The sequence below is a fragment of the Sebastes fasciatus genome, chromosome 16 (assembly GCF_043250625.1).
Source record: "Sebastes fasciatus isolate fSebFas1 chromosome 16, fSebFas1.pri, whole genome shotgun sequence".
Taxonomy (NCBI): domain Eukaryota; kingdom Metazoa; phylum Chordata; class Actinopteri; order Perciformes; family Sebastidae; genus Sebastes; species Sebastes fasciatus.
Window position 1 is genome coordinate 2813652 of NC_133810.1, and position 22743 is coordinate 2836394.

At 38.4% G+C, this 22743-nt stretch overlaps 1 protein-coding gene across 1 annotated transcript; it reads left to right on the forward strand.

The window, feature by feature from the left end:
- The first annotated feature begins 330 nt into the window (after nucleotides 1-330).
- Nucleotides 331-21851, forward strand: LOC141753296 (hexokinase-2-like). Its single transcript, XM_074611812.1, has 13 exons — nucleotides 331-422; nucleotides 842-908; nucleotides 5886-5996; nucleotides 12699-12861; nucleotides 13620-13768; nucleotides 13864-13983; nucleotides 14136-14231; nucleotides 14940-15039; nucleotides 17776-17959; nucleotides 18051-18206; nucleotides 18360-18593; nucleotides 19542-20956; nucleotides 21000-21851. Exons 3-12 carry the CDS (start codon nucleotides 5886-5888, stop codon nucleotides 19735-19737), a joined length of 1509 nt encoding a protein of 502 aa, XP_074467913.1. The 5' UTR covers nucleotides 331-422; nucleotides 842-908; the 3' UTR covers nucleotides 19738-20956; nucleotides 21000-21851.
- Nucleotides 21852-22743: the final 892 nt, after the last annotated feature.

Below are 22743 nucleotides of genomic sequence, written 5' to 3' on the forward strand. Positions count from 1 at the left end.
TACCGTCGTACCATAGATCTACAACAATGATAAATAAAAATAAAAATGTAAACAAAAAACAGTTATTCATTTCCATGTTTATAAATCCACAGGGAGCCTCTGGAGAGGAGCTAAAGAGACGCAGGTTTGCTGACCCCTGACCTCTGGCTTTAGACCACAACACGGAGTCCTCTCGTTGTGCAGCATCGGGTTGTTCTGTGAGAAATCATCTGTTTGGATCTGTGCCACTGTGCGTAAAAGACGCACCTCCCTCCTCCTGTCAGCGCGTCTCTTCGTGTTGCGACATTAGAGTTGCAGATGAAAGTGGGTGTAAACATAAACTGAGCTCTCACTCTTTTCTTTCTTATTCATTAAGGAAGTTGACTCCTGCCAGTCTGAGCAGCAACACCAACAGCAACACCAACAGCAACACCAACACAAAGGTGAGTTTACTTTAACTTCACCTTTATTTGCTTTTTATTTAACATGATGGATCAGCTGTTTGGATAGAAGAAGAAGTTGTTGAACAGGTTCAACATTTGATCATGGAAATGAAGCTCATAAAACCACCAGACCTGTGGATGCCTCTCCGAGAGGAGCTTATAAAGAAAACTCAGTTAAAGTTTCTATCTTCCTCCTTTTCTCTCTACATGTGCGTAAATGTATTGCTGCTGCTGTAGGTGCACAGTGGAAAGATACTCTTTGTTTCAGGTTACAGATTAGATTTTGGACAAACTTCACATGTCATAATCTAATAAAGTTCTTTTAAAGCTGAAATTTCAACACACTTGTCAGTTACTGTAGATGTGGAAAATAGAAGACAGCAGCTAAAAACATGTTTAATGTTGTGTTCCTGTCTCAGGTGAGACTCTCTGAGGGGCGTGACTGACTGACTGAAATACAACCAACTTCATCCAGGTGGAAGAAAAGTGAGTATTACAGGTTTTAATTAATGCTAACGTGGGACGGTGACTGAATTGTACACACAGTGGGATGAGTGCAAGTTTTTAAATCATTTAAATGTGACATCATGTTATTGGTTGAATTTGAATCAGCAGCAGGTGGAGTTAAAGGAGAGTAACTCCACCCAACAACACAACACAAACTTAATCCAGGGTGTTGTCATCAACTGGAGCTTCCCCCCTGAGGTCACAGATGTCACAACCTCTGTGTTTCTTCTTCAGGGTGTTTTCAGTGTTTAGTAACCTGAGCGTTGGTGCAACACGTCTGCTAATTCTAGTAGGACTAGTAGGAAGTATTAGCTACTACAAACCTTATTTTTCATGAGGTATCATCATTTTAAACTAATTGATATGATGTGATATGATGAATGAAAGAAAGAAACTGGGAGAGTGCAACTCCTGAGGGAAATATGTGGTTATTTAGCTGCTAAAAGTTCACCAGCTTGTCTCTGTCTGCTGTTTGCTGCTGAGCAGGTAGTGAACAATACAGCAGGATTACAGCTGGTTCGCCTGCTGCTGCTGATGGAAACGGAGAAACGAGGATGACAGCAGAGTTTATGTCGGCTGTAAAACCAAAAAAAACGCCCCTGATTTGCATAAAGTAGACTGGACCTCAACCTTTATGCAAATGAGGAACGTCTCTCGAATCGTGCTGCAATGCTAACCCAGAATACATGGCTGCACGGCTGCTTACGTAGATGATGAATGGGAAGCGTGGAAAGGACGGAGCCTGTGTGGACACATACCATTACACCTAAAATCACCAATTATCAGTTGCATGTGCTTGCTGAGCAGTTGCTAGTTTATTTTTATTATCCAATTTCAGATTATTTCCTCTGATTTACAGGATAAACTCTGGTCTTTCAAAGCCCACTGAATTCATTTATTCAACTAATCCTGTGTCATTAGGTCAAGTTCAGGAGTTAAATGACCTTAAACCAGGGGTCAGCAACCTTTACTAACAAAAAGAGACATTTTAGGCAACACTAAATAAATAATCTGTCTGGAGCTGCAAAACATGTGATCATTGTGATGAAGATAACACAGTTTATAGTCTAAGTATATAGTATATAAGTCTAATGCAGTGAGGGCCAAAGAGACAATGTACTACGGAGTATTAGGGCCACATTGAGGGAACAACATCTGAGATTTACACAATAAAGTCACAACTTTAAGAGAAATAATATTCAGACATTTTTCCCGTAAACCTATGACTTTATTTTCATAATATTATGACTTTATTCTCAACATCTCAGATTTTTTTTTTTTCCTCAACGTGGCCCTAATACTCCGTCGTACCGTCGTACCATAGACCTACAACAATGATCAATAAAAATGAAAATGTAAACAAAAAAACAGTTATTCATTTCCATTTTTATAAATCCACAGGGAGCCACTGGAGAGGAGCTACAGAGAGAAACTAAATGCCATTAGTCATCATGTGAACTCTCAAAATGAGACTCCTGACTTCAGTATTAAGGAACTTTTTCTAAGATCGAGGTTTCTATGACGGTGCAGTTCCCGTGAGAGAAGCTTCCTTTAAAAGATAAACCCACATGGTGATGTTCTCTGGTTACAGCTTATTCTCTTTTCACGCCTCACTGGTTGGATGTACTAATGTGTAAAGTTCACTTGGGTTTATATTTGTATTTGTTTGATATATTACAGTGTGATTGAACCGGTCTGATGATGAACAGCAGGTGGAAGTGCAATAAGGACGTGTTCCCCTTTTGACCTTCCTGTTTGTGGAGTAAATACTGGAAAGCCACATGATCTTGAACAAAAAAAAAAGGATTTGATGATTTGTTTACTTTTTTTTGGACAGTAGTTACTTTCATTTCGCTTCAGAGTAGGACATTTAAAGTTTAAACTCTGAACCTTTTCAATTACCTGCATAATAACGATGTAAACTGCATCTAAAAACTTTAAAAACTCAACAAAAAACAATATTTATTCAGTTTAAAGGCTGATTGTTGACATTGGAAATGGAACTTTGAATTTCTTTGTCAAAAGGTTTCAGGTAAGGAAATTTATATTTGATTATTGTTGATTTAATTATCGGCTTCTTGAGTACCACGGATAGTTAGTTCCACTGTGACACCCCGGCTAATTAACACTAAACACAACACAGCTGAACTTGATGGGGATGCCGTTAGTTTTGCAAGAGATAAACATAAGTATTAGATTATCAAATTAGAGATTTCAAGAATAAAGTCATAAGTTTACGAGAAAAAAAAGTCGTAATACTATGAGAATAAAGTCATAATATTATAAAGTAGTAATTTTACGTGTTATTTTCTTATTTTCTCGTTAAGTTATGACTTTTTTCTCGTAAAGTTCTGACTTTATTCTCGTAATATTACGACTTTTTTCTCGTAATGTTATGACTTTATTCTCGTAATATTACGACTTTTTCTCTCGTAAAGTTATGACTTTATTCTCGTAATATTACGACTTTTTTCTCGTAATGTTATGACTTTATTCTCGTAATATTACAACTTTTTTCTCGTAATGTTATGACTTTATTCTCGTAATATTACGACTTTTTCTCTCGTAAAGTTCTGACTTTATTCTCGTAATATTACAACTTTTTTCTCGTAAAGTTCTGACTTTATTCTCGTAATATTACAACTTTTTTCTCGTAAAGTTCTGACTTTATTCTCGTAAAGTTATGACTTTATTCTCGGAATATTACGACTTTTTTCTCGTAAAGTTATGACTTTATTCTCGTAATATTACGACTTTTTTCTCGTAAAGTTCTGACTTTATTCTCGTAATATTACAACTTTTTTCTCGTAATGTTATGACTTCATTCTCGTAATATTATGACTTTTTCTTTCGTAAAGTTATGACTTTTTTATCGTAATATTACGACTTTTTTTCTCGTTAAGTTATGACTTTATTCTCGTAATATTACGACTTTGTTCTCGTTAAGTTATGACTATATTCTCGTAACATTACGACTTTGTTCTCGTTAAGTTATGACTTTATTCTCGTAATATTACGACTTTGTTCTCGTTAAGTTATGACTTTATTCTCGTAATATTGCGAAATTTTTTCCGTAAAGTTACGACTTTATTCTGTAAATCTCAGATGTTGTTCCCCTCAATGTGTCCCTGATACTTCGTAGTACATTGTCTCTTTGGCCCTCACTGCATTAGACTTATATACTATATACTTAGACTATAAACTGTGTTACCTTCATCACAATGATCACATGTTTTGCGGCTCCAGACAGATTATTATTTTGATAGTAACTTTTGATAGTAAAGGTTGCTGACTCCCGATCTAGAAGATGCTGAGATATATCACTGAATAGTTAAAATGTTGACCTGCTGGCGGCGCTAGAGAGAAATATCAGAGGATCACAAAAGTTATTAGGATTTATCCGCTGGGGAAAAATTAATATTTATACCAAATTTCATGCTAATCCATCCAATATTTCTTGAGATATTTCAGTCTGGACCAAAGTGGTAACCTGATCAACGTTGCTATCTGCTAAGCTAATAGCAACACAGTTGACATGCAGTATGATGCTAGATTGTCTGTTAAAGGACAACGAAGGAAGAATAGAGTCCGGCTCTGCAGGTTGTAAACCAATATTAACTAAAGGTGAGTCAACACAGCTGGCCAAGCATCACAAATATTTGAGCATCAAGTGAAAGCATCTATAAAAACAGTCATCAGACTGTATTTCAACAGGACTTGACCTCTTTATTACTGTGAATATTACATCATTATACTGTTTTATAGCTTTATATGACATGCTGGTGTGTGTTGGATCGCCAGAAGGACATTTTATTAGAATCAAACACAACATGTTAGCTTTGTTAGGATCCTGTTGTATCAGGCTACTTAGTTAAAGGTTCTGTTTGTAAGAATCAGAAATGTCTTGTTAACAGCTTCACCTGTGTCCGTTAAGTCAACTAAAGTCAGCGTCCTGTTGCTGGCGCTTGTGCTCGCTCTACATAGACATGAAGGAGCATCACTCAACACAGTGAGGAGACACACGTCAGCTAAAAGCACAATATCACTCTATATTTCAGCTGCTTGGCAGTAATGTTAGCTGACCAGACCAAGGTCTCTCCATGAATCAATGCTGATCCTAGTGTTGGCTTTTCCTGCCTCAGCCTCCCGACCGCGGCCGGAGGGAACGGGGGAGACGCCGAAGTTTCGGTCGGAGACGATAACGTTTCTCTCTGCGGAGCCCCGTCACTTCACAAGACACGGGAAACCTCTGTTGGTCTGGAGGAGCTGCAGCAGTTTGCATGCATGCACGTGAGGTGGAGAGAGAGAGCGAGAAGGAGCGCGGTGTGTGAGTGAAGGCAGGCAGAGGAACAGCAGAGACTCCGGTCCTGGAGACCAAAGCTACGGTCTCCTCCGCGTCCTCCGACCGCGGCCAACACTGTTTAACAGCTTCACTAGATACAACCAAGAGGTTTTGGTGCTTCACTGTAGTTTGTGTTGGAGTCTGAGTCTGAACAACGTAGACACACGTGAGCGTGCATGGGACACCGACCTGCAATGATTTATACGTGGAAGAAGTTACAAACAGTCCCTTTAAAACAAGGTTAGCGATTGAGCCAATGCTAGCTTACACCTATCTATCTGCTCACCACACAAGCTACAAGCTCTCTGTGTTTAGCCGTATGTTTGAGCATACAGACGGACAGAAGAAGGTTTGAGACATTTCCATGGTCAGTTTTTAAGAATTTTGCTTTTGTTAGGCTACAAATTGTCTTGTATTTGCCAGAGTAACAGGAACACCGTGTCTTTAGATGCATCGTGAGCATGTTATCTCGTTTAGTGCAGCCTCACATAGCCGCCAGCTTCTGCATTCAGGTGGAGGCAGGAGGTCACAGCGGAGGATATCTATTTGCATGGTTTATTGTTTTATATGTTTGTTATTTGGGTGAACTGACTTGTTAACCCTCTTCTGTCCAGATGAACAGCGCTGAGGCAAACGGCAGCACGAAGATCTCCAAGAAGGCCAAGATGAGCGGAGAAGCTTCGACTCTTCACCTGGACGGCATCCCTCCGGACACGCTCAGTAAGGTGAGCTACATGTCACCTGAGTGAGTCCCATGTCTGGAAATCAGCCCTTTGATATGGGAGTTTTTACCTTCTGCAACACTTATGACAAATACAATGACAAAAGTACTTTTTTATCAAAAAACTCAATATAAAAACATTCAGATTGTATTTGAAAAAAAACAATATGCATAAAATTCACTTTTAAAAAAGTAAAAACGTAGGAGAGCTATGTTACTCATTTACTCAAGTACTGAATTTAATAAAGGTACTTGTACTTTACTTGAGTATTTCCATTTAACGCTACTTTATACTTCTACTCTACTACATTTCGGAGACAAATATTGTACTTTTTACTCCACTACATTTATCTGACAGCTATTATAGTTACAGATCAAGGTTTTACATACAAAATATATGCTCACTTTATAAAATATAATGTATTATATATAAAAAGTAGTTCAAATTTGCTTAATTTTAACTATAGCTTCAACATAAAATGCTGCGTATGTATTAATAATAATCCAATGATATAATGTGACACTCTACTGCCTCATGAGTACTTTTACTTTAAACGTTTTTAATATACATTTTGTTGCTAATACTTTTGTACTTTTTGTAGATTGTGATCTTGTAGTGGAGTACTTTTACCTCAAGGTATTATTACTTTTACTGAAGTAAAAGACCTGAATACTTCTTCTAACACTGACCAAATGTTACAGACAATACAGTCTATAAACACAACCACATATGAAGACATTATTTCGTGCAAACTGAGTAAAAACAAACAACTTTTAGCAGTGTCTCTCCAATTTAAGTGGAAAACTGCCAAAGTGACCGCGTCAGTATGATTGTGTTTTTAACGTCATTCATAACTTCTTGTTACTCACAGTGGCAACAGCCAGTTTGTTTTAGGAAGTAGCTGGTCGATTCTCAGATTAGGAAATCAAAAGCATTTCTACAGTATTAGTCTGATTCATGCAGCGATGATCAGTCACAGGATCATTCAGGAGACACATGAACACTAATAATGCAACTTTATTAGCTTAATTTGACAATAGAAGACTTCCTGTTTTTCATCTTTATGATCACCATGTTTCATTTGGAAAAACTCCCAAGAAGACAGATGGAGTCACACCCAATACTCCTCTTTAGTCATCCGTGTTAGTCAGGAACTATGTTGATGTACTTGTACTTTACTTGAGTATTTACATTTTAAGTTATACTCCACTATATTTCACAGGGAAATATTGTACTTTTTATTACACTGCATTTATCTGACAAATGTACTTTCAAGATTCTGATTACTAAAACAACGTATAAGTATTTATGCACTGTAATATCGCTACTTTTACTTCCGTAAAAGATCCGAGTACCTCTTTCATCACAGGTTTATTGTTACTGTACGTGTTTGGCATCGTGATTGTACAGTAGTACTGTGTATTGCAGGCTGGTGAAAGCAAATATAGTAGTAAGTATGTCTTTTAATAGTCCCAAACCATCCGAGTCATGACGGAGGAATGAAGTCGGTCACGCCTTCGCTCAAAGAAAAACAGCAACAAGAGACATGTAGAGACGTGAGGAGAACAAGATAAGAGATAAATCGTATGACAGAAGGAGAAAAAGCGTGAAAGGAGGCCTGAATAAACACGTCTCTGGAAAATTACTCATGAGAAAGACGGAGAAGAGACAAAGAGAGGAATTGTGTACATGTGTTTGTATCCACAAGCTCCAGACCTGATCCTGAACCTGATCCCACGGTGCTGGAACCAGGTTCAACTCAAAGACTAGTGGGACGAGTAACAATACAACACAATGTGTTTCACTGTAGGTGAAAAATACACAGAAAAATACGGATGCATAAAGTAGAAACATAAAAAAACAATAAGTCATGACAAATATTTAAAAGATTATGAATGAAATTAAATGAAAGTACGTGCTAATATGTATTTATTTCCTTTATTGTTTTATATTTTGTTTGATGATAACAGCTGTAAAAAAATACCGTCTTGACTTTTATCTCAAGTTGTTAGATTACCTATCAATTAGCTAAAGTCTTTGTCCGAACAGTTCATGTTGAAGCTGTAGGCTAGTTAGAGAAATATTTCAATCTATGGAAGTTGTGGAACATTTTACTGTTTGAATGGAGTTTCTAGGTGAAAGTATGAATGAGCAGTGAAGAGTTGAAAATGTTTGAAAATGTTTAAATTCGGAACATTGTCTTCCATTCATTTCAATGGGGAATTTTTGATGAATTATGGTTAATAATTCTGAAAATATGAAAGTTATGAATGAGAAAAGTAATAGCCATCGATTCCTAATTGAGCTGCACGTTTTGATGTTTGAATGGAGTTTCTATGTTGAAAAATGTGGAACGAGTAGCGATGCAAAAAAAGTGGTCTGACGAAAAATATAAATAAACTCAGCATTCACACCAACTAAGGGGAGCTGGGTTTTGCAAAGGTCTGAAATCGTTTGTTTGAAATGTTTTTGTTTACCCATGTGACGAGCCAATAATTGATCCGATCAGATAAAATGATAGCCAAACTTCCTGCTATCATTTATTACCCCCGTTATCCTCCATATTATCTGAATGAAAAGTCTGATTACTGTCCCAAAGGAATGAGATTTTTCATGGATAGCAGCAACAGCAGGACTGTTGAAACTTGTCTGAGGTATTTCAGACACTTACAGTAAAGTACATGTGAGGTAAAACCAACCAGGCTGCCAAGAAGAATATTACCCCTCATACCACCACGCACACAAACCACAGACTGACTGGTGGTGAAACTGGTCTGACTCCATGTTGAAACCTGGATCTATAGAAACGCACATCCTGCCCAGACACATCTCACTAACTCTCCCACGCAGTTTTTAGGGTGTGTTTACTCCGGGCGTGTTTGGATTCAGGAGGTGTAGCCTATATTGGATTAGGGAGTGGTTGGTTTGGTTCATTTCACCTTTATGAGAACACAGATGCAAAAAAACAACGTGAAAAAAAAGTATACCAAAGTGATTGTCTGTTTTTAGCAATGCACAAAGGTCCACTTTGGTGATGCGCCATCAGCAGGTCAAAACTTAACTTATCCAGTGGAATATCTCAGCATCTACCCGATGGATTGGCACAAAATTTGGTACAAACATTCACGGTTCCAAGACGATGTATCCTACCGATGTTGGTGATCCTCTGACTTTTCCTCTTGGATTACCATTGAAATTTGTCACAGATATTCATTCACTCCTCAGCCTGCCGTGTGTCGCTCACACCCTCCAGCTGGCTGTTAACGAGGGTCTTTTGGCACAGAGAGGTACTCGTATCGGTACTCGGTATCGGAGAGTACCCAAATGTAAGTACTTAATAAAAGTAGTATTGGTGCATCCCTACATTTGACACATATAACCAAATATCAATATTAAATAAAACAATATTTTCACAAACAGAAAAGAGTTCACACAGTTTTACAGTAATCAAGGCCTTCCTGCAATAAGTTTAGTTAAGAGAAAGTGCCCCAAACAGAAATGCCGAAAGCCTCTGTGAGCAGTTTTTACCCAGAATCCCCTTCTCTGTGGCCTTTCACAAAAAAAAATTCTTTGAAGCATTTCTCTCCGTAACTCTTTTAAATAGCGGAGCTGCTCTTGTGCTCAAGTTCAAGGTCGACTTTATCATCCAAAAAGGAAGTTCACTTTGTTGGGAGGAGCAAAAACAGACAATACAACAAAGGCTCTCCGTAGTAATGAGTCATGTGTCCCATATGTCCCCCCTCCGAACCAAAAACCAAATCGTACACCAAAGAGGTCATCGTTTACCTTGTGGGGACCAGCTTCTAGTCCTTGCAACATAATTGTTGTGAAAGATGTCGCTCTGTAGGTGTGATCACACCTGTACGCCACACTGTAGAGCGCTGCGTGTTATAGATGCAGTCACAGCTTCCCAGTGCAGCTTTTAAAATCTGAAGTGTTTCTCCAGCTTTAAAGGAAGCGGAAAACAGGAAAAGAAGTGTGAATTGTTGTTGGCATCTCCAGAGGATCATAACATCGTCGTACCAGCCAGGCCTCTTCCTGCAGAATATGCCTCTGAAACATTTCATTTTACAGCAAAGTCGGAGCGTAAACACACTAGGTACTTCTATTGGATGTAATAACCCTAACTCTTGTCTAATTTCCAGACTGACGTAATTTAAAGTCTGTTGAACCAGGCAGTGGTGGTTTTCTTCTCTTTGTTCAGTCTTTTTGAACTTTAATTAAATAACAACTAATAGATTTGTAGGAACCGAACACTGAGACACAGAAGTGTTTTATTCTTCGGATTTGCAAACATAATACAGATTTAAAAATATGAAGGGTGTTGATTCAGAATGCAGACGAAGAACATTTCTCCTAGCATCCTTTTTTAAATCTTTCACGCAGTGGGAATCCTCCGGGTCTGAAAAGTGAAGCCAATGCTGAAGTGCCTTAAACTTGCATTCTGTCCAACAGCCAGCAGGGGGCGACTCCTCTGGTTGCTAAAAAGAAGTCTGATTGTATAGAAGTCTATGAGAAAATGATCCTACTTCTCTCTTGATTTATTACCTCAGTAAACATTGTAAACATGAGTTTATGGTCTCAATCGCTAGTTTCAAGTCAATAATCAAAACATGGAAGTCAACTGAAACTCTTGCAAACCTGTAGTTCACTTTTTTGCACGTCTGCGTTGAGTACGTACGGTGGTGCCAGGCACACTATTATACGGAGGCTCTCTCAACTAATGAGCCCAGTTACTCATACGCTCTGGTACTGTATGTACAGGTCAAGATGATCTTCCTTTCTTTGTGTCCGTACTCTGTGATCCTCTCTGCTTCAAGTTATTAAAATGAACGCACACAGCAGGTTAACTTTCCTTCCAACAGGTCACATGACTTCTAATGTAGAAGGATTTGCCTAAATGCTTAAACTGTAAAGGTGAATTTGAGTCAAAAATGACACTTCTTGAAGTCGTAACTCTGAACATACAGACATGAAACACATATTTATACCATTCAGTGTTGACTAACACTTCCCAAAGATATCATTATCTCTGATGTCCATCGAGAATAAACGTCCATAAATCCACTTAGAAATCATAGAAAAACTTCAGAACTTGCCTGAGAATCATCCTGTTTTTAAGTTGTCTTCAGTATCACAGTAATGCAGTGATAGTTGTCTGTACATTCATGCAAACAGCACCTCCTGATAGCTCATTCGGCATATTTTTAATGGTGGCAAATAGGCAAAATGTAAACAAATATAGGCTAACAATACGGGGCTCAAAAGAGAAAACCTACAGTACCTGTATCTGACATTCTCTGTCATCAGATTGGTTCTACAAATAGGCCGATATTTTGGTGTTTTGCATGATTTGGCAATTAATTAGATAATTAATGAACATTTATTATAGATTCATTGACACAGACCCGTCAACCAATCACTGTAGACGTAGTGACGTCATCCACAGCAGCAGGGTCAACCCCGCCTCTTTCCCTTACTTCAGGAGTTCCCTTGTTAGATGAGATTCTTATCAGATTCCTAGAATACCTTAGCGCGCTGCTTTAGAACTGGAAGGACAACATTGTTCAGGGTTAATGGAAATCACTTTTGCACAGGTGTGACCCGAATAATTAATTATAATGATAACAACAATGGAAGATAAAGCTACAGGATGCAGGAGAAGCAGCACCTTTTTTTATTCCATTTCAAATGTTGTTTTACAGTAAACACTCTGCTGTCTGGGGTTTGCAGTGATATGTCAGATTTTGAGGAAATGCTGCTATCTTGTGGGATAAATTATTATTGCAGTTATTATATTATTTTCAAGATTCAAGATTCAATTCAAGAGTTTTATTGGTCATGTATTCATACAGGATGTGCGGTGAAATGCAACGTGGCAGTGCTCACAGGACTGTGCAAAGAACAACTATACAAATATTTTTAAAATGTAATAAAAAGTGAAGGGACAAAGGTATTATATTTACAGAAGGAGGGGTCAGTATGCAATGTGGAATATAAATTATATATAAATATAAGAATTATATATATATATATAATTTTTTAATATACATGTGTGTATATATATATATTTTTAATATACATGTATATATATATATATATATATATTTTAAATCAGTATGCAATGTGTTATATATATTCCACATTGCACACTGATTTAAAATGTATTTCAATATATATATATTTAAATATATATATTTAAATATATATTAAAATATATATATTTAAAATATATTAAAATATGTATATATTTTAATATATATATATTATTTAAATATAAATATGTATTTAAATATATTTGTAATATACATGTGTTTGGCATCAAGCCTTGTTTGCTTCATGTGGAAAATCTGCAACAAAAATATAACAATATTAAGATTTATCTGCCAACTTTATGTTTAACAATGTGTGTAAATGTACTATTATGTGTTTTTTAAAGAAAAATAATTGTAAAAATTGTAATTAAAACTTATTAAGCAAAAAAAAAAAAATACATTTAATAAACAAATTAATGAAGTAAACTTGAACATTTTAGAAATAAGAAGGCCGCTCCAAACTGAAACTCTCTCTCTCTATTTGACTTTTAATTTTTTGTTTTATTGGCATAATGAAATCTATATATATTAATGTGTAACTGATGTACATCCAGTCTGTCAGTGAAGTTAATTTTATCCGTAACCTTTTTTTTTTTGTGTGTCTCTGCAGGTGCAGGAGTACCTGGAGGGTTTCCATCTGTCTCTGGTGAAGCTGCAGGAGGTTTCTGCTCGTCTGAGGAAGGATATGATTCGAGGTTTAGGGAAACACACTCACCACAAGGCGCCCGTCAAGATGCTGCCCACCTTCGTCAGGGCCATACCGGACGGGACGGGTACGTTTATAGATCCGTTTGTCGTTTATCGTTAACTTTATGTAACTTTCACAAATTGCACATATTCTCCAAACTGTCAACAGTTGCACATTCGCAATATGTTGCACAATCCATCCTCTGCCTTTTAAAACACTGTGCAAAAAAACAGATTAATATAAGTTTCATTCATTTCAAGTTAACTTAAATTTTCTTTTTTGGGAATGAGTCCTCATAACTGAGTTGAATCACGTCCTTTCCTGCAACAAAAGTATAAAAACAAACTACTTTTACAATTAATTTAGTTCCTTTTCTCCCAGAATGAGAGGCGAACGGGATCTTCTGTGTGAAAGTGAAATACAAATCTCACAAAGAGTGAAATGTTTAGGTGTTACCGAGCATATAAACCTTTATCTTCAGCCTTTTATAAAGACATTTGTAACTAACGTTAGCACTTTAACATTAAAACGAAAAATAGTGTCTGACTGTCTATCACAAATCCTGAAAGGAATACCTGCAGACACAACTCATATTTTTATTTAATTCTCCTAAAAAGAGCCTCAAATTTAACACCAGAGCACAAAAGCTCTTTGTATTAAAGACACAAAAAACATAAATATTCATGTTTTAACCACCACAACACCCTGTTATATTAGGATTTGTACTTTGTTAGATAGATTTAAATGCACATATAGATGCATTCATGCAGATAAAAAGCACATCCACCTACAGTATGCCCCTCGATCAACCAATCAACCAATCCGCTTCCTTCCTCCCGGCAGAGAAAGGCGACTTCCTGGCGCTGGATCTCGGTGGAACGAACTTCCGGGTGCTTCACGTCCGCGTGATGGAGGAGGAGCAGAGAGTGCTGAAGATGGACAGTCAGATCTGTGCCATCCCAAAGGAAATGATGCTGGGACCTGGAGAACAGGTGAGTCAGATGAATGAAGCATTACAACAACATTTATACACAGAAAAAACTGTCTTGGAATTATTATAAAAATCTGTCTCTCTCTCTCCGTCCAGTTGTTCGACCACATCGCCGCCTGTCTCAATGATTTCCTCGTCTCCCAGAATCTGAAGGGACAAACTCTTCCTCTGGGCTTCACCTTCTCCTTCCCCTGCGAACAGAAAGAGATCGACAAGGTCTCAACACACACACACACACACACAAACACTACACGTTTTAATCTGAAAAACAGTACGATTTTAAGACAAGAATTTGAAAGTGTTCTTTGCATGAAGCCAGATGTACTGCAGATCTTTATCTTTCGTATTAAATGTTTGTCTCTCCACAGAGCATCCTGATCCGCTGGACCAAAGGCTTCAACTGCTCCGGAGTGGAGGGCAAAGACGTGGTGAAGTTACTGAAAGACGCCATTCACAGGAGAGGGGTCAGTCTGAAATACTGAGGCTCATACGGCGATGTGTTTTTAAAGAGATGTGAAGCAATATGAGTGAAATCTCAAGTTGCAACGATAAGTCGATTAATCAGAAGATAATCAAACTAAACCAATACGTCCACAATGCCTCCACCAATACGTCAACCACGGTTGTAAACTTTGGGTTTTGGTCTCTTGGTCAGATGACAAAAGCTATTTCAATACATCACTTTGGACTATAAGAGGTATTCTAACATTTGATAGACAAAATGCTTCATCGATTAATAAGAAAATAATCGATTGATCATGAAAATAACTGTTAGTTGCATGTTCTTTATAAGTCCAGTTGAAAACACAAAGAACAGAAAAGTCATGAATGAGAAGTCTGGACATTGTGAGGATGATGCATCAAACCCAAACAGCGAAGTAGCATGCAGCCCATCCTGCTTTTGTTTCCCAGAATGCACCACTAAATCATTCATTTGTGCTGTAAAGTGGCGACATGTGGTCATTTAATCTTTTTCACGTGATATTTCTGGATGTATGTGAAGCTGATTTGTTTGTTGTTTCTTTGATTCTGATTTAAAGCAAAGTGACACTCTGCAGTTTCTCTCTGCTCACTGTGTTCGGTGTGTGTAGGCAGGTTATTTGGTGGCCTATAGAGATTATAAATAGGAAGCACATAAACACACCTGTCTCTCTCTCTCTCTCTCTCTGCAGGACTACGATATAGGCTCTGTTGCCATGGTGAACGACACGGTGGGCACGATGATGAGCTGCGGCTACAGAGACCAGAGCTGTGAGATCGGCATGATCCTCGGTAAACATTTATTAAACAACTTCAGGAAGTCTTCAGATGCAAGCGTTAAAAATCCTTCTTAAGTGAAATCACATTAACATCAAAATATATTTAAAGTACCAAAAGTAAAAGTATTCATTATGCACGATTTCAGAACAGAACCTTGGAACAGAACAGTATGTCGCGTGGCTCGCTTCACATGTTTACATGCAGCCCGTTCTCGTTCCCGGGGCGTTAAAGGCTTCGTCACGGTGTTCGATACCGACGCACAAAGCACCCTTTAGCACCCTTTAGCACCCTTTAGCACCGGTTCCATTAACTACAATGTGAACCCATTCGCAGCGACACTAAACACTCAGAGAAAGCGGTCCGGGAGTGTGGTGACAACACGTTCTCATCCCAACTCGTCACATACCGCCGCTTAATGTCACTTTGGGTTTAGGCAACAAAACCACTATAGTTAGGTTTTGGAAAGAACTACATGATTGAGCTTAAACTACTACGTTTGTGAAACTCTTTAAACTACACCACAGTCACTCCCGGCTCACTTTCTCTGAGCGTTTGCTGTTGCCTTCGATGGGTTGACATCGTACTTAAAGGGACTGTTTGTAACTTCTTACACGTATAAATCAGGTCGGTGTCCCATGTGCGCTCGCACGTGACTACGCTGTTCCAACACAAACTACACGAAAGCACCAAAACTGCAAAGGTCTATCTAGTGAAGCCCGTATTGCAAAACAGTGTCAACTCTTCCTTCTCCAGAAGACACAGGGGAGACCGTAGCTTTGGTCTCCAGGACCGGAGTCTCTGCTGTACTTACATAGAACCATGTCGTTCTTTCCTAAACCTACTAAGTGGTTTTGTTGCCTAAACCTAAGCAAGTGTTTTTGTTTACTTCACAACATTACGCACATACATCGTTTACTGCGACAGAAAAGTGACGCCGAGGGGTCTGACAAAGCGTCAGTATATGACCAGCTGGGATGAGAACGCTTTGGCAGGACAGAAAAGACTGAACGCTGTAGACGTCTTTAGACGGCAGAGATTTACAACAAAGCAGAGAGTGTCGCTGAGTTTCATCGATGAAACTCAGTAATCGTTATTGTTTAAATCACGGAGGTTTCCACTTATAATAAAGTCCAGGAACATGCTTACTTCTTACAGAAGCTAGACAGGAAGTGATGTCAGGAGAAGTCTCTGTGTTGATCATCGGGACGTAACTGTAACACACTGTAGATACCTGCTTCTTGCAGCTACAGTAACTGGTATTGTTGGAAACCCACATTTACCCAGCAGGCTGTTCTTCACTCTGTGTCCTCTCAGGTGTTACCGAACTCGTTATTTCTTACCTTAACAGATATAATGTGTTTTACCTGGCGGCTCCTCAGCGGCGGGATCACACTAGATATAATGAGGGTCGTGTTGTAGCGGTGAAACGTCTCCTTTCTCTGCTCTAATTAGTTTGCTCTCTGGAATATGAACCAAACGGTTCTCCCTCGGGAAAAGATTACACCACACCTCCATGTGTGTGTGTGTCTGAGGAGAACAAGCAGGAAGGTTTGATTCTTGTGTATTTATTTCTGAGTTAACGTACAAGCAGCTGCTATAAATCAGTGTGATGCACGCCACGTGTTTCCTTAATTAAATAACCTGCGTCATCGTAGAATCGGTGCTCCTGCAAGACTACAACATGCAGAATGACGTTCTAATTAAGATAAAATTGGAAAACTAAAAATGTCTCCACCCGGAGACAATAAAGATCCCGGGCCTAAAGGGGAGCTGAGCCCTCATCGATGCGTTCAATATGAATGTTGAGAAACATTGACCTGAAGATGGCGCTAGATGAGAAGCCAGCGGAGTCAGTACTCTGAGGGCAACATTACAACACTCCACTAGTGTGGCTAAAAGCAACTAGTGTCGTCACGATACTGGAATTTTAAAGGGACTGAAACCGCAAAGTTCTTTCTAGTGAAGCCCGTCTTGCAAAACAGTGTCAACTAATCATGCTTCAGCCTCCTGACAGCGGTCAGAAGACGCGGGGGAGACCGTAGCTTTGGTCTCCAGGGCCAGAGTCTCTGCTGTACTCTGCTCCTCTGCTCCTCTGCTCCTCTGCTTGCCTTCACTCACACACCGCGCTCCTTCTCTCTCTCTCTCTCTCTCCACCTCTCACGTGCATGCTGCTCACTCCACACTGCAGAAGAGTTAGTTTAGCTCTGAGAATATCTAGTGAATGTTCAGTGGACGTTTGTGCAGAAATAACTGCTGCAGCTCCTCCAGACCAACAGAGGTTTCCCGTGTCTTGTGAAGTGACGGGGCTCCTCAGAGAGAAACGTGATCGTCTCCGACCAAAACTCCGGCGTCTCCCCCGTTCCCTCCGGCCGCGGTCGGGAGACTGAGACAGGAAAAGCCAACACTAGGATCAGCATTGATTCATTGAGTGATATTGTGCTTTTAGCTGACATGTGTCTCCTCACTGTTTTGACCGATGCTCGTTCATGTCTATGTAGAGCGAGCACAAGCGCCAGCAACAGGACGCTGACTTTCGTTGACTTAACGGCCACAGGTGTCGCTTTTAACAAGACATTTCTGATTCCTACAAACAGTCCCTTTAATCTGCTCTAAAATAATGAAACCAAAGCAAATGACTAACATGTTGCAGCATTCACACTTCAAACTACTAAAGTCACCAGCAGAAATATCAGGAGTCGCCACGTGGTTCTTCATGTTTCTCTTCTTCTTCTTCTTCTTCTTCTTCAGGTACGGGAACCAACGCCTGCTACATGGAGGAGATGAAGAACGTGAAGCGCGTGGAGGGCGAGGACGGGCGGATGTGCATCAACACGGAGTGGGGCGGCTTCGGAGACGACGGCTCCCTGAGAGACATCCAGACGGAGTTTGACGTGGAGGTGGACAAGACGTCCATCAACCCCGGCGTCCACGCGTACGTACGACGCATCATTTGGAAAATGTTTTTTCAGTGTTCGTTGTGATTTTCTGATGTCCGATAGACATGTTTTTGTTCTCTCCTGTAGCTTCGAGAAGATGATCAGCGGCATGTATTTGGGAGAAATCGTCCGGCTGCTGCTGGTGAGGCTGACGGAGGACAAGCTGCTGTTTAAGGGACGGACATCGGAGACGCTGCTGACCCCGGAATCATTTGGGACAAAGTTCATCTCTGAGATCGAGGAGTGAGTGTCTGATAAATCTTCTTAAATCAATCATCCACCTCGTCTTTAAAGTTTCACTTGAAGAAACAACCAGGCCTTTATTTGAGACGGGCTAAACCGTCTAAAACTTGAGCACCAACATCTGTAACTTCCTGTCTGTGTCTCTGTTTTCAGGCCGGACCGCGGTCTGGAAAACGCACAGAACATTCTGACCAAGTTGGGACTGAAGTGGGATTCGGTGGACTCCCGCGTGGTGCGTCTGGTCTGTCACACCATCTCCTCACGCTCCGCCCGTCTCTGCGCCGCCGCCCTGGCAACCATCGGCAACCGTATCCGCGCCAACCGCGGGCTGGACCATCTGAAGACCACCGTGGGCGTGGACGGAACAGTCTTCAAAAAACACCCCAAGTAAGAAGCACTATGAGGAAAATACAGACGTAAAAGTCTGTTTATGAAAAGAGATTTCAATTTAAACAGTTGAAGGTTTAATGACAAATGATGTTTGGCTGCAGTTTAAGGGTCACATGTTACTTAAACCCACCTATTTATCATTCATAATAATACAAATAAAATTTAACAAAATAAAATTTAATTTATTTAATTTATTTAATTTATTTAATTTATTTTATTTATTTTATTATTTTATTTATCATTATAATAATAATAATAATAATACAATTTAATAAAATACAATGGCAATGACTGGCTGGCCAAACAAAAATATAATCATCTTAACTTCATCTTAAAATAGAGAAAAATGATCTGATATTTACTGAAAAATTAAAAACACTCCTGTAACTGTGTAAATAAAATAAAATTGAATAAAATAAAATAAAATAAAATAAAATAAATTCAAATGAAATCAAATTAAATTAAATTAAATTAAAGCATTAATGTTCACACATTTATAATTTTATTTTATTTTGTGGGTTTCTGATGAGAGGAAAACAGCCACCATACAAATGAACCAGGAGGAGGAAGTACTTGTTTCTTTCCTCTTTCTTTCTTTCTTTCTCAGTTTTTGTGTTGATATGAAATCATATTAATGTGTACGTGTGAACAGACAGGAGGCGGCGCTCGGTGTCGACACATTAACACACTTCCTGTCTTTGTGAGAAGAACTCTGCATGTTGAGAAAACATGCAGAGCTCTTCTCTTTCACTCGTCACTTCTCTTTCCTTCAGTATTATTTCCTTTCATGTGTTTAACGATCTGCACAGGATGTTGCATTTCATACATTTTCTGCATGATAAATATTTTATCATATATATTTCCTCTCCTTTCTTTCTTTCTTTCTGCACTGAATATCGTCTCTTGTCTTCCCATTCAATCTTCTCTCTCTCTCTCCTCCCGTAGTTACAGCGAGGAGCTCCAGGCGACGGTGCGCCTCCTCGCCCCCGAGTGTGACATCACCTTCCTCGTCTCGGAGGATGGCAGCGGGAAGGGCGCTGCCATGGTAACGGCTGTGGCGCAGCGGCTGGCTCTCCAGTCCCGACTGTTAGAGGACAGTGACGGCGAAGACGAGGAGGAGGAGGATGAGGAAGATGAATAAAGAGTAGGATGCAGATGATACACAACACTTTTTATTTTAAAAGCCAGTTTTCTCATCCAGCTAAATTTGTTGATATTATATAAGTGAGTCAAACTTCAGTTTTTCATTTTCTGTTACAAACTAATTTAAATATTAAAGGTTCCCTGTGGAGTTTTAGACGTCTAGTGGCGCTAGAAGAAGGAGAAGAAGACTGCGAGCTAGTAAACACGGATGTAAACAATGCAGGATTAAACAATATGTCGGTAATGTTTTCATGAGGAAGGAAATGCTTTCAGCATGTCGGTTAGACCTCAAGGACACCGACTGTAAACACGACTTTGTTTGTTTACAAGAAAAACTCCACAGGGCGCCTTTAAGACGGAGAAAAAGACAGAAATTTAAAATAATAATAATAATTTACAGATTAATTCTGGATGTTGAGTTATAGTTTTCATCAGAGGAGCCAGAAGTGCCAAAAAATATTAGATAAATTAAAATCATTTTACATTTTCATTTTCATTTATCAGTTATTAATTACCTGTATTTATCATTTGAAACTTTGTCATCTGTTTACTTGACTAAATGTGTGTTTCTCTTGATAAAGTGTTTGAGTTGAAGCCCCAAAACAACAAAAGCTTTAAAAAAGTTGTTCACTAAAGCAAAAATAAAATCAGTTTACATTCTTCATCACATTTATATCATCATCATATTAAAACTTGAAATTCTTTGTTTTGTTATGACAAACCAAAAGTCACATTTTAAAGCAGCTGAGACAATAACAAACAGAAAATATGTATATAAGCAAATATTATATTCACAGAACTATGGATTTGAGGGTTAATATATTTTCTTGGGGTTTGCACTCTTTGACGAATTTGCACCTTTTTTTTTTTAAAGAAAGAAAGAAAAATTATTTTGAGGGAAGCAGCTTTATTCTGTCGGCGATATTTTTGCACAATGCAGTCGAGCTTTTAAATGCTTTTAGGTCCATTTAGCTCAGGGGTCAGCAACCTGCGTCTCTTCAGCTCCTCTCCAGTGGCTCTCTGTGGATTTTTAAAAATGGAAATGAATAACTGTTTTTTGTTTACATTTTCATTTTTATTTATCATTGTTGTAGGTCTATGGTACGACGGTACGACGGAGTATTAGGGCCACGTTGAGGACAAAAATAAATCTGAGATTACAAGAATAAAGTCGTAATATTACGAGAATGAAGTCAGAACTTTACGAGAAAAAAGTGGTAATATTACGAGAATAAAGCCATAACTTTACAAGAAAAAAAGTCGTAATATTATAAGAATAAAGTCATAACTTTACGAGAAAAAAGTCATATTACGAGAAAAAAAGTCGTAATATTACGAGAAAAAAGTTGGAATGTTACGAGACAAAGGTCATAACTTTACGTGAAAAAAGAAGTCAGAATATTACGAGAAAAAAAGTCATATTACGAGAATAAGGTCAGAAGTTTTCTCTTAAAGTTATGACTTTTTTCTCGTAATATTACGACTTTTTTTCTCATAAGATTATGAATTTATTGTGTAAATCTCAGATGTTATTTCCCCTCAATGTGGCCCTAATACTCCGTAGTACATTGTCTCTTTGGCCCTCACTGCATTAGACTTATAGACTATATACTTAGACTATAAACTGTGTTACCTTCATCACAATGATCACATGTTTTGCGGCTCCAGACAGATAGTTTTTTTATTTTCTTTGCCTAAAATGTCTCTTTTGATAGTAAAGGTTGCTGACCCCTGATCTAGATGGTTTAGTTTCCTGGACTGTAATGAACCAAACAAGCCTCACGGTGGCTGTAATCTTGTTGACTTCCCGTCGCTCCGTCCTCCTTCCTGCTGCAGTGATTCACAAAAACAAGGTGCAGCTTTCATTACAGTCTGTTGCTTTGACCAATTCAGTTATGCTAAAAACTCACTTGTTGCATCGCACAGATAAGAAATGAGTCAGAAAGAGGAAGAGGAGGAGGAAGAGGAGGGGGGTGATGCGATGATGAATGTTATTACTTGAAACCTACTGACCACAATTAGTCTCTTTAAAAGAGTTTTTCTTAAGGTGCTAAAATTCTCACTGCTGTTTTGGTTTCAAATGGGAAATAAAGGGATGTTTTTCTAACATAAGGTGGTTCAAGTTATTTTTTGTCTGCAGTGATACTGATGCATCAATGATTTTAAAGTTATACTATGAGAGACTAGACAATAGAATTTGACAGAAACACAGTACAGTATAACAAAAGATCTGAAATAATGTTTCATTTAGTGTCTTTGCAGTACAACATTTGATGCTTTTATACCTGTAAATACAAATATAGAATAGTAATGAAAGTGAAGGTGGACACGTCCTTGTTGTCAGCCAGTAAAGGTTGAGCCTTTTCTGCAGCTCTTAAGCTTTAATGCTTTATCTTCTTATTAGTACAATCATGTTTAATTTGCTTTTAATGCTATAAAATGAGAGAGATGATTTCTAGAAGCTGCCCTCTGGTGGCTGTTTAGTGATTCAACCTGCAGTCTGTTAGCTGCTGATAAGCAGGAACAGACAAAGCGGTCATCAACCAACAAAAACAAAAAAAATATTCCAAAAGGAGAATCAAACAGAAAATGTGTTTAGTTTTTTGTTGTGGAAAGTTTAAACATTTCCTGACTTGTTGTGTTCTGTGGCTGAAAACGATCCAACAGTCTGTTTTTAAGTGGTGGCAGATCTCTCACCTATATCCACGTCACTACTAGAGAATGAATGACAAAACCTGAACTTTATGAACACTTCCACCACTGTTATTACTGCGTTTGTTGCTTCTTGAACAGCAGCAAGTTAGTATAAATAAAAATAATAATAGTAAAGAAACAAAGTCATAACTTTACGAGAAAAAGAAGTCATAATATTATGAGAATAAAGTCAGAAGTTTACAACTGAATTATGGAAAAGCCTATTAAAACTATACATTATGATTGTAATATATACATATATATATATATATGTACAGTATATATATATATATGTATATATATATATATT